Genomic DNA, 13,714 nt, shown 5'->3' with positions numbered 1-13,714 from the left:
TTTTATTTTTTTAGTTCCAAATATCTCAGTTCATGGAATAAGTATGAGTCACCACAGAAAAAAATACCTACTAAGAAAAGCAAAACACACCATTATCCAGAAATAAACCCAAAATAAAATAGAATACCTGCTGATTACAAATTACAAAATCCTTTCTCCTTAGGAATGAATCATTTTAGGAAGTAAGTGGACACATAACACTCTACAAATTAGTATATTAGTTATTGTGAGAATTAATAGAAATAAAAACAAGCAAGAAATCACACTGAGACTAGTGGTTAGCATTAGGTTGCTATGTAGGAAATAAAAGAGTAGAGCACATACAGAAAGGAGGATGAGAGAAGCAACACAAGAAGAAAGAAAAGGAAAGGATATAAGAGTTTTGTTAAAGATAAAGTGAAAAAAGAAGGCTATAAATATGCACCCAAATAATGTATAAGAGTCTCATTTCCAAAGAGGTAGATCCCCTGAAACCCATGTAAAACAAGCCATGTTATGATCTTCTTTGGAAGAGGTAAAAGAAGGAGGCAAGTGTGCAGAGAAATGGGTGGGAATGGGAGAATACAGAATGTGAACAGTGGGGGATCAGGCTGGCTGCTATATTGTCCTGAATATTACTTAAATACAGGAGAATGAGGACTGAGTGAAGATCTGCAGCAAGGGTGGAAATCCAAACTTGCTCTCTCACTTCACTGGCTAGCTGACAGTGGGACTAAAGTCTCTAACTGAAGATTTCTAATTAAATTTTATAATACTATCATTGTGTATGGTGATGGCTTTCTAATTACATCTTTCTTCTTTTTAGTTTGTATTCTACATGAGAAGGAATATTTCCATTTTCCTGATTATATCCAGTTAATGATTTCAGAATAAAATCATATATTCACAATTTACTTGAGGGATTTTAATCCTTACTAAAATAGATCCATTAATAAGTATTTCCAGACATCATTATTGTTAATATTTACTTTGAACATAGTAAAATGCCACAGGCTTTATCTGTTTTTTGTCTGCTCCACGTCTAGAATCAGTCATTATTCAAGGAACTTTTACTGCTTACTTTAGTTTTAGATTGCAAGATGTTCTAAAAACTTTAAACCTTTTGGCAGGTGGCTAACATACAGGGATATAATTCCAAATGATCATTGGTCCTTTTAAGTGACCTTTACCTTTGATTCTGAGACCTAAAGCACTAATTTCCAATGGAAATCATGATGACAAAGGATGAATAAAACTCAGGTTTTATACAACAGAGCTGGCTGACAATAACAACATTAATATAGCTTATGACAAGTTTGTGGGTCTCATTACAGGTCATTATCATTCATATCTGAAGCTTCAGAATCTGAATCAGATCATCAGTATTTCCGTATTCCAGAGGACAAGAAGAAGGAAGCTGTAAGATTTTGAAGCAAAACCATGTTAGCGGATGGGTTCAAAACAAATATTTGTTGTCAATGAAATTTCTATGCCTAGTTCCTATCATTTTTGTATAATTATTAAGTAATTTTGATGGGAATTACAGCAAATGTGGTCCAAGAAATATGAGATATCCATAGAAGCATAGCCAACTCTCATTTTCTCTAAACTTTCTATTTAGATTGAGCTATTAAAAGATGGTTACGAACTTGTTGAAGACAAATATAAAAGTCTCCTTGATAGAGTCTTACCAATTTTGACAGAACCCGAACAGTTAATTTCATCTGCAGACCAGCCAAGTGGAGATGATAGGTAAGCAGGTTTTGTGGGCAATTTATTGGTAGTGAAACAGAATACTGATAATATGTTAGCAATATATTGTTTATTTTTATATATTTATTATATAGTGAACTTGAATCCATTTAAACGATTACTCCCTTTCATAAACAAAAACTACCTACAAATCAGGTAGTTTTTGACCTGAATTTTCTTACTACAGTAGTTCTTTTATGACAACAGGAGATGTGTGTGTGTGTGTGTTTGTGTTTTCTGCATGTTGATGATAACCAGTTGAAATTCTTGTAGGAAAAAGGGTGACACTTACAAAAAAGGAAATAAGTTAAAGGGTTTAAGATGAAGTTCATTATTGGGAGAGCAACAATATTAACCAACCAGAGCTCCCAGTGTCTAAACCACCAGCCTGGGAGCACATAGGGAGGGACCCATGGCTTCAGCTGTATATGTAAGGGAGGATGACCTTGTCGGGCATAGGTGGGCATATTCCTTGGTCCCATGAAGGCTGGACTCCCCAGTGTGGTGGAATTTAAAGGCGGGAAATGGAAGTGGGTGGGTGGGGGCACATCCTCATAGAAGCAGGAGGAGGGATGGAATTGGGGGTTTCTGGGTGAGGGAGTAACGGGGGAAAGAGGATTACATCTGAAATGTAAATAAAATATCCAATACAAAAGATAAAGTTCATTAGTAAAATAATTGCCTAGCACACAGATTTCCTTAACTTGAATGACTCAATGCTACAAAAATAAATTAGTACACATTACAAATTTAAGAAATGTAACAAGTACATATTTGAATGAAATGGAAGCCAACAAAGTTGAGTTTTTCAGAAATTTGGGAGCTGGCTCAGTAAATAAAGTGCTCGCTGTGGAAGCCTAAGGACCTCAGTTTGGACCCCCAAGATCCACATAAAAGCTGGGCATAGTGAAAAAATTCATAACCTTGGCACTAAAAACAAGAAACAGCCATATCTTACAGACTCACAGACCAGCCAGTATAGTTTAAATAGCAAGCCCCATATTCGATGGAGAGACTATACCCAAAGAACAAGTTAGAAAGACATTTGATTTTGTTCTCTGCTCTCCACACTTATATACATAGGCAAGCATACATGCATACACACATACACATGCATACACCACATACCTACTGAATTGTTATTAGAGTTTGTATACATGTTAAGTATTATAATTACATACCCTTCCTCTTTCATTCTGCTAACCCCTCCCACATTCCCATTCTCATTCTCACATTCCTGGTTTCTTTTTCTTTAATAGTTTTATATCTGTATATGCATTAATATATAAATACAAACTGCTGAATCCATTTAGTGTTGTTTGTATGTATATGGTTTCAGGTCTGACACTTGGTATTGGATAATTAATTCAGGGGTTCATACCTGGGGAGGACTGATTTTTTTCTCTTTCAAAAGCCATTAGGTGTCCTTAGTTCTTGTTTAAACTGCGACCCATGAGATTTCCACTCCCCTTTTTGTTAGTAAGTCTGTTGGTGATGGTCTTGTTCAAGTGTTGTTTAGGCAGCCATTATTGTTAAGGTATCATGAGTATAGCTTCCTTGTCATTTCTAGAAGACACAGTCTCACATAATATTTCTTGGTCCCCTGGCTCTTATTATCTTTTGACCCCTTCTTTCACAGTGTTCCCTGAACCTTAGGTACAGGCATTGTGTTACAAATGTATCCTTTGAGGCTGGACACCCACAGTCAGTTTTCTGCATTTTGAAAAACTGTGGGTCTTTGCAATTGTTTCCTTCTGTTGCACAGAGAAGCTCCTTTGATAAGGGGTTAAAGTTATAAGCATTGTGGGATTAGGTATTTAATATATAGTTAGAAATGATGCTGGCTCAGTAAACTGGTGCTTATTGGTTCTCCTTTATGATTCATAACTTTGCTATTTGGTAGCTGGTAGTTGGATAAGTTTCTAATACCAGGCATGATTTCTTTCCTGTAGAGTAAGCCTTAAATCCAATCAAACACATTTTAGTAACCACCAAAATGTGGGTGCCATTATTTAACCTTTAGGGATATTCACTTACTTTGGATACAGGATTTGCATCATTTTATTCCATGAATACTTTTCTATGATTTCTTCTTAAATGTAACATTTTAACCAATATTTAATAAGATTATTTGTGTATATTATTTTTAAGTATGTTTTATTGATGGGAGACAGCTAGATATTGAGGTTTATTTTTTAAACATTTAAAACAGTAAATGTTTAGACATTTGTTTAGACTGTTTGTTTGTTTGTTTGTTTGTTTGTTTTTAAGATAGGTCCTCACCATGTAGCTGTGTCTGTCCTGGAATTTGCTGTTTATCAGGCTGGCCTAGAACTCATAGAAATCTTCCTCCTTCTCCCTCCCAAGTACTAAGATTAAAGGCATATTCCACCATACCTGGCCTTATTTAGACATTAAAAAACCTATTTGTATACGTGGAAGTCCAGATGGAGTATTATAAGTCTAGTACAGGAAAAAAAGGTTTTATAAAAGAATGTCTAGCAAGGGGACTATGGAAGGAAAGGCCTTCTAGTTACTATTTGGAAGGCATATGTTTATAAAATAACTTAAGGTGATGTCCAAAGGAAACTCAAGAGGTAGATTATTTTGGTAGGAGTGAAATATTTGAGGAAAACTCATTATAGCAGTGAGCATGAGTATACTATTCCTAGGACTACAAAGGAAATTAGAAAGCTGCTAAATCACTTGTGTCTAAGAAATGTGTTTCCTTAGAGCAAAGTGGTTTGAATTTTGCAATATGTTGGCTTAATATTTCTCTGCACTATTTTTCAGAGAACACCCTATAATGTCAGTTCAGGATAAACCTATGAATGAAGAGTCACTGACTATTCAGCTGGATTTGACAATACCAGTTTTACCAGAACAAATAACTGAAGAATCAATTGAACAAGAACCTAAGGATATTTCTTTGGAATTGGATCTTTCTTCTCAGGATCCAATTTTGATGAAAGATAAATCAGACATTTTTTATGACAATATAATTAACAGGTATTCAGTGTCTTCCATATTTAATCTAGGTACTCATTTATATGGTTTTGGAAAAGAAAGTTTAATGGTATGCCAAGAGAAACATGATGTGATTAAAGAAGCATTTCCCTTAGGTACTTCAATTCCTGACATTATCATTGCTTCTCATGTATTACAGATACACTGATAATACATTGACTGTTTCTCCTCTGGTGTTAAATGAGAACCCAGCATTGTCAGTGTAAAGTACTACATCCTATACCCAATATTAGCCCTGATATTAAAGTGAAACTTCTTGCTTGAAACAGAACTATAAGAAAAAAGAACTGCTTTCATTTCCTGAAACTTGAAGTTTGTGTATGCTTCAGCAAAAATCCTACTAAATTGGAGCCACAAAGGCTCCATTGTCAGCACAACACTGTCCTGGGAATGTCTGCCTAAGTTTCACCTTCATCAGCAGTGCTTACGATTGTCTGTTTGAGTGCTTTATCATCTTATATTTGTATAATTCATTACTTGTTCTCATTTATTGCCTAATCTTAGAGGGACAAAGGTCACATCTAGTTCCTGATAGACATGATATATAAATATCTTCTTGACAAACACCAAAAAGAGCTTCTTCAGCTTGACCCCAAACTAAACTGTTGACTCTTAGACATGTACATAAAGTAACAACTCTAGACACTAAAATAATCTACCTTTTAGTGTACTGAATTCATAACAAACCAGATCCATAACAAACCACGGCAACGACAGTATTGATTAGGATGATTATTTTCAGCTGGATTAACATTGATAGATTTGGCCATTAAAGCTGAGTCCAAGATCTACAAGATTAGGAACAATATAGGGAGAAACAAAAGGTTCCTCTGCTATTGGCATACAGAAATTTAATAGCCTCTGGAAGTCAAGTTGAGTATCAATATTGATTGTAATAATTGATATAAAAACAAATGTTTCTCAGAACACTGGTTTTCCTAATGAATGACAAAATGTAGTTGAGAGCCTAGGAAGGAAAGTAAAAAATATGTAACAACTTTGTTTACTGACAGCTAATATGCGTGTCCCACTTACTCAAGTATGTGACTCTCATCTTTTGATGAGATTCAGACTGGATTTCTTCATAGGTATCAAACCATTTCTAAGCCTAAATTTAAATGTTTAGAATCTCATAAATATAAAGATATTCTAGTCGTTTTGGATCAGCTAGTAATATTGTTGTGGTGCCTTGGATCTTAGCTTTCTGAGACAGTGATTTATCATCTTTATTTTGTATTAAACGATCAAAACATACAGTCCTGTGGCTATTGACAGCTTTCTTGAGTTGAAAAGTACTACTCTCTATTTAGAAATGTAATAATGTGATCTTTTTCTTCTATCCTTCTCTGGAGTTCACCAGGTTGAAAACTCTGGAATTTCACTAAGAAGTGAGCTACTCTAAACTGTGTTATAGCTGCTGTGTCTATTCTGAAATATTACAGCAGTGGGCCTTACAGTCTAGAAATGAGATGTCTGTAACTGAAAAATACAAAAAGTACCATATTGGTTTTTGGTTTCTTAGTTGAAAACCTGGCATAATCTTTTCAATTTATTGTCTGTTAGATTTTTCTGAGTGCTTGTTTCTTAGAAGTAATAATACCATGGTTTGCGTTTACCTTCACTACCCATCTCTGTTTTTCATTGAAGGGATAAAATGAACATGCATCACACTGATGAAAATTTGTTAGAGATAAATTCATTACTATCTAGGAAGGCAGTGAATTATGACTCTGATCATTTCAGTGAGGTAAGCTTGTCAATTCAGATTTCTAAGTTTCCAGCCTTTTTATTGATTGCCCCCAAAATGGAATGATATATAGAAATTAGCACTGAAAATATCAAGCCTTGAATGTAAGAATACTTGTGATTGTATCTTGGCTTTTCCAATTCAGTATATTTCATGCATGCCTAGTTTTCAGAAAACATTCTTTCTCTTCCTTATAGCAACATCACAATTTGTCTTTACATGATAGTTTTCCTTTCTCTCATAACTTAAAATAGTAAATATTAAAGTATTCCATGATATAAAATTATGATGTTTTGTTTATAGTAATTTTATGATTCCAAAGTTCACAGTATATACCAGTGATGTATAAAATCCCTTATTATGATATCTAGATATTTAGATGTTTATTTATGTCATTCCATTTGAGGGTAGTTATTATAATTTCTTTTCAGCATGTCTGTTATGAACTTTCTATTTTAATAACAAATATGAAACTTTACTCAATATGGATATCATGGCAGAAATCAATATAAGATCCATGTCTCTTCTCATTATTCCTTTTCATGCATCATCTGTTCATACTGGTGAATATTGGCATAGTAAATTATTAGCAGAAAATCTTTTCAATTAAATGAATGGTATAAGATTAAGGTACACTGTATTCTCTCATTGACCTATTTTTAGTTTTCTCAAGTGCCTTAATATAGATTAATTACAAAACCTATCCACCATATTGTGTTTTCAAGATTTTAATACTTTAAGGTACTTATAAGATACATTAGAAACCTGTCTATTCAAGGACAAATCCTTTGTTCACACATTTACAAAATAAGTACAGGTAATTAATAATCAGCAAGCATTATACAATGTCACAATTATTTATAGTACACACACATATAGTCCCAGCTAATTGGAATGCTGATGCAGGAGAATTTTTTGAGTCTAGGAGTTTAAGTCCAGCCTAGACCATACAGTGAGAACTTATCTCAAAAAAATTTTTCTGACATATGCTTCTATATGAACTGTTGTTTTCTTTGACAATTGATTTGTTTACAAGTTATACAAAGGAGAGTCTTACCATATTCCAATCTATATGGTCATAACTTGGACAATATGTTCAATTTAATTGGCTTTTACAGTGCTGATATCCTGGCATAACACACTTTTCTTGACAACTTGCCTCATTTATAAAAGGGAGGGATAAAAAGCAAACTGATATATTTGTTAATTTTCTTTTCACCAGCTATTAGTTGCAGGCTTCCATGTGACACTTTCTTTTTTAATTAATTTGTTTATTTCCCTCCCAACTGCTGTCCCCTCTTAGTCCCCCCTCACAGAGTCCTTTCCCCCATCTACCCTCCTCTTTGCCTCTGAGAAGGTGGGGCTCCCCTGGGTATCTCTCTACCCTGGTGCTTTCACACACTCATCTAATTTTGATTAGTTCTTTCTGCCACACTCCCCTTCCATTTCTCTCCCTCTCTTTTGTTCTGTTGTGCCCTATTTGCCCCTAGCATTCCTATTCTACTTTGTTCTATTGTCTTTCCCATGCCAATCCCTTAAAGACTCTACAATTGCTTTGTCCATTCTAATGGACCTTTTCTAGTTTCTTGGCTTTTACCAATATTTACTTCCATTATGACACATCTATTTAACAGTTAGAGGCAAGGATCCACATATGAAAAAGATCACGTGATATTTGAATTTCCAGTTATATATCTTATACGTTTAATTATTCTTTATCACCAAGGTAATTCATTGAAAGACACATCAGCCAAGGTGGGGGTGGGAAGAAATAACAGGACTGAGTAAGAATAACATAACATTAGTATCACCACATTATCCATCTTTTACCCATGATTTAAAAAAAACAGAATACTACCCCTTTTTCTTATGCCATAAGTTTATAATTATGTATGAAAATATTTCAAGGGAAAGTCTGTGTTTTAGTCTCTGACTCAGCGAAATATCAGAATATAAATGTAGTTGTGTATTAATATTGGATCAATGCAATTGGATTAATGCAAATTTTATCAAAGAAACACTGAATTTTTATTAATTATTTTATTTATTTACATTTCAAATGTTGTCCCCCTTCCTGGTTTCCTCTCTACAGACCCTCTCCCCACCCCACCTTTCCTTTGCTTCTAAGAGGGTGCTCCCCCATCCACATACCCACTCCCAGCTCACCCCTCCAGCATCCCCCTACACTGGGGCAATAAGCATCTACAGAACCAAGCACCTCCCTTCCCATTGATCCCAGATATATGTAGCAGGAGCCATTGACCCACCCATGTATACTCTTCAGTTGTTGGTTTAGCCCCTGGGAGCTCTATGGGCTCCAGTTAGTTAATATTGTTGTTCTTCCTACGGGATTGCAATGCCCTTCAGCCCCTTCAGCTCTTCTTCTAACTCTTCTTTTGGGGCCCCTGGGATCAGTCCAATGGTTGGCTGTGAGTATCTGCCTCTATCTTAACCAGGTGCTAGCAGAACTTCTCAGAGGACAGCCATACCTGGCTCCCGTCTGCAAGCACTTCTTGGCATCAGCAATAGTGTTGAGGTTTGATATCTGCAGATGGGTTGGATCCCAAGGTGGGGCAGTCTCTGGATGCCCTCTCCTTTAGTCTATGCTTCTTTTTTGTCTCTGTATTTCATTTAGACAGGAACAATTCTGGGTTAAAATTTTTGACGTAGGTGGGTGGCCCCTTCCCTCAACTGGGGGCCATGCCTATCTACTAGAAGTGGACTCTTCAGGTTCTATCTTCCTGCTTTTGAGTATTTCGGCTAATGTCACCTGCATTGGGTCCTGGGAGCCTCTCACATCCCTGGTGTATGGGACTTTGTAGTGGTTCCCCAAGCTCCCCACCCCTACTGCTACTTATTTCTATCTATTCTCCTGGCCCTCTAGACCTTTCACCTGTCTCTTCCCATACCTGGCCCCGCCTCCCTTCTTTTCCCCCCTCCCCTCTCCCACCTAGATCCCTCCTTCCCTCTGCCTCTGGTGATTATTTTGTTCCCCCCTTCTAAGTGGAATTAAAGCATCCACACTTTGACCTTCCTTCTTGCTAAGCTTCGTATGGTCTGTGAGTTGTATTGTGGGTATCCTGAGTTTTGGGGCTAATAAATTGGGTTATGAAATAGCCATAGGGGTTTTTTTCTGGAAATTAAAAGAAAAATACAAAAAAAATGAACACCTAGTTTTTATAAAGCTGTCTTTATTAAAATCTTCTTCAGTCTGGTATGGTGGCATACACTTTTAATCCCAGCACTTGGGAGGCAGAGGCAGAAGGATCTCTGTGAATTCGAGGTCAGCCTGGTCTACAGAGTGAGTTCTAGGACAGGCAGGACTACATAGAAAAACCGCCTCAAAACAAATCTTCCTTGCTGAGTATGGGTGGGTGCATGGAATGAGTTAAAGGGATGTGACTTGGGAGGGGCTAGAGGAAGGTAAGACATGTAATTATATATTAATTACATATAATAATAATATAATAAAATACATAAGACATTAAAATTAAAAGAAAAGCCTCATTGAACTTGCAAATAATAAGGAAACACAATTCCTCCTAGACAACTGTCTTTAAAAGTATACTTGCAGATCTTTCTCTTAATTTAGTAAAATCTTCTTATTGTTGCTGCTTCAAGAGAAAAATAAAACCTTATTCTCTCAGAAGGATTTCTTCAACTAGGGAGACTGTACAAATGGGACCATTATTTTTCATCATTAACCAATAATGGGACCAGAGTCTGAGGGAATTCATTCTTGTTATCTTGTTTAGACAGGAATGACTTGAAAGAAGCATTGTTTCCTTTGTGCCAAGCATAGTAGTCTGTTTTGGTGAGTCTCATTATTCAGGTTAAAACATGCATTTTCATATATACAGGACATACTGTGTTTGTTTCTTTTTGTCCAATAAATATTGGTGGATATTAGTTCATGTTAAGTGGAAAATAAACCTACATGTTACAGTTGGCTGTACTGTGAATTGTGGATTGGTTTTTTTTCCCCTTCTGTTTAAACAGCAGTTAGAAAGAAAAACCAACTTTTAGAAAACAAGATAAACAGTAATGTCTTTTCTTAACTGTGTTAATCTCACAAGAAATATGCTTTGGGTGCAGAGAATTGAAAGTAGAGCCTCATTTTGCAAAACACACCATACACTCAGAGCCTCAAGGGAAATATTTTATCTCAGTTATTTAACTTCACTAAAAATGATATGCTGATAATGATTCTAGTGTTTTCTCTTTTTACCCAGAGTCTAAGTCTAATGAAAAATGAAGAAGAGAAAAGTCTGCTTGATCCCAGTGGGGGAAAAGGTACAAAAGAATATTTATAGAATGATCAGAAAATATATATCTTAGTTTCAGGCTTACAAACGACTATCCATATGATTCTTTGCAAGCCATTTACCTTTGGAAAGCTTCAGTCAACTACTGTAAAAACTACTTTTTTTCATTTTATAAGTTATTCTAAATAAGATTATATATATGAAAGAACCCTGATGATGACTATATAAACTTAAGGGAGAATATATTGTCGTGTGGCTTATTTTAAAAGCCATGACAAAACATCAAAAGAATACAGTATAAGGTTTTTTTTTATTTTTCACATGACATTAAAAGTTCTTTTTCAGAAAATAAGTCGTTTACTGTTTACCAAGCTCAGTCATTCACAGTTAGCCTTATATTTTATGAATTCTGTAATCTACCAAATTTACTTTCTATTGGTTAGTACATCCTTAATTCTAAACATGTATTTGGATGTAATTAGATCTCTTTTCCTATACAGAAGTATCAAATTTGATAGCCTATAGAAGGACTGATAATGACTTCTAAGAATAATACTACATTCTTCTTGAGTAAGATAACCAAATTGAAGAGTGTGTAACTCAAAAGATTAGCAGGATAACAATGTCTCCCACCCAGCATTTAACAGTGTAAAACTTGTGAATTATAATTTGTTTTAAATTTTCTCCTCCTATATTATATGTAACAAAGCACTATCTCTCCACAGACAAACATATGATACAACACATGGAAAAACCTGAGCTTTTTCTATTGGATGGGACACCAATGTGTGACTTTGGAGAAAATCTTCAAGATTATGACATACTTTTGGAACATCTGAAGAACCCACCAAATGTCATATCAGCTTTATGTGACCATGATTATGCAACCTCCAATATTTCTACTCCACAAGAAGATGGTATTGAAAATGTTATTCCCCAGTTATGTATGGAAGCCAGTGAGGAATCTGATGTGTTTCCTTTTCTCTTTCTCAACCCTGTTAATGACATTTTTTAAAGAGCATATTGAAACCAATATTTTGTTACAATTTATTTTGAGTCTCAATGACTCTCATTTCCTCTGGGGAAATAGATATTCCATGGCTGCTGGCTAGTATATGTATCTTCATTTGGAAATTTCTGTATCTTAAAAAAATATGTTAAAATTACAGCCTCCCAGAATCTAGACAAGCTTTGGCAATTAGGATGAAATTCAGACCACAAGAAAACATAAGGAACATATCTAAATTTTAATATAAAAGAAGTTAGCTTTTATCATTTTAAACTAATAATGTTCTAATACTTTATTTGTTACTAGTATAGATATTAGTGTTATTGCATTTTTCTAAGTAATTAGAAATTTTATGTAGCTAGACTTTGTTTATAGTAAAGAAACAATTATTACAAGGTTTAAAAGCAATGTTTAGAGTTAAGAAAATGATGTTACTCCTAGATTTTGCAGATATATTTATTCTATAGCGTTCCACTTTGTTTCAGTCTCACACTATCTTTAATTCCTAAAGAAAGTTAACAGTTCAGCAGAATGTGATATTTTTTTTCTGTATAATGGTCATCTCATAAACAATAAAAGTCAACATATTGACTCTCATATAAAAAAAAGCATGCCGAAACCCAAGAGCAAGTGATTTGAAATTAAAGTTAAAAATTCACAACCATTTCTGAACTATATTTATCTATCATTTCCACAGCAATCTCTAGCCATATCAATATTCTTTGACATATCTGTAATTATTTGATTGGATGTTATCTTTCAAAAATAGTATGTTTTATCAAACCTTGGAGCAGTTTTCATGCAAACTATTCCAACACCAACATTCATACATGGCTAAACATTGAGCTTCTTAGCACTTAGAATCTAAGGTTATCTGTTCAGTTGAAGAAGCACTTTAGAATATGTTTAAGGCTTTATGTTAGTAAGCTGAATACTAAAATATCAAGCTTCTAAAGGGCTCAGTTTGTAATGCCTTCTTACTGCTTTATTCCACCTGCTAGAATGGTCTACAAATTTAGTTGGTTTTTACTCCTTTTATTTTTCAAAGTTTAACATGTTCTTCAATAGTCTCACTAATGAAGTCAGCTTTAACAGGAAGAGGGAATAGGTCATTATGTTTAGTATCTGTTTTTAAATGTATATTTGTTTAAATAAAATAGTTTGTATAATTTTGAGAATTCTTAAGTAAAGTCCAGATCACATTTAGTGATGATTGAGCTTTTGACATGCAGGAGTGAACTAGAGTATTTCAAAAACTGAAAAACCTCTTGTCATTGTAATGTTATATAAGTCAATAAAGAGTTGAGCATGCTTTTCATGGCATCATATCCTTTGTTGTAAACCAGGATTTGTAACAATAAGGAATGAAACTTGTAGGCTGCATGTACATGTACTAAGGAAAATCGTTACATACACACATTGATTTCTTTTCACTTCAAAGAACTTATAACTCATAGGGAGGAAACTTGTACTTGGCACTGTGATTTTTTACTTCATAACCCATGTCTTCTAGACATCCACACCAACTCCATTTTCATCATATTTCGAAATTAGCTTTCTAACTAATGAATTTGCATAAGGCTTTTTCATGTATCCTTAGTATTTATGAGTTAGCCACTCACTATTCTTTGCCCTCACAATCACTGGGCCCCAATTTCTGTTTAATTCTCCTTTTTTCCATTAACTAATTTATTTATTCACATTACATCCCAATTGCATCTCACCTTCTTCCAGTCACTCCCTCATCTAGCCCCCTCCCCTTCTTTTCTGATTATGAGGGACTGTGGATGCCAACCCACTCTGACATATCAAGTCACAGCGGGACTAAGCACTTCTCTCCCACTGAGGCAAGACAAGACATCCCAGTTAGGGGAACACGATCCAGAGGCAGGCAACAAAGTCAGGGACAGCCCTGCTCCAGTTGTTGGGGTAACC

General features: G+C 34.9%; 1 protein-coding gene across 1 annotated transcript in view; it reads left to right on the top strand.

The window, feature by feature from the left end:
* Window positions 1-13,035, top strand: part of LOC117694863 (heat shock factor protein 3-like) — a 46,181-nt gene extending 33,146 nt beyond the window's left edge. The window contains exons 7-12 of the mRNA XM_034485879.2: window positions 1,314-1,398; window positions 1,601-1,731; window positions 4,525-4,740; window positions 6,406-6,505; window positions 10,738-10,798; window positions 11,496-13,035. Of these exons, the coding sequence (XP_034341770.1) occupies window positions 1,314-1,398; window positions 1,601-1,731; window positions 4,525-4,740; window positions 6,406-6,505; window positions 10,738-10,798; window positions 11,496-11,785 (883 nt within the window). The 3' untranslated portion in view covers window positions 11,786-13,035. The remainder of the gene's footprint in view (window positions 1-1,313; window positions 1,399-1,600; window positions 1,732-4,524; window positions 4,741-6,405; window positions 6,506-10,737; window positions 10,799-11,495) is intronic.
* The last annotated feature ends 679 nt before the right edge of the window (window positions 13,036-13,714 follow it).

The sequence above is a fragment of the Arvicanthis niloticus genome, chromosome X, assembly GCF_011762505.2.
Source record: "Arvicanthis niloticus isolate mArvNil1 chromosome X, mArvNil1.pat.X, whole genome shotgun sequence".
Lineage (NCBI taxonomy): Eukaryota > Metazoa > Chordata > Mammalia > Rodentia > Muridae > Arvicanthis > Arvicanthis niloticus.
Note: the sequence above shows the minus strand (reverse complement) of the source record. Positions and strands in the feature narration are given on the sequence as shown.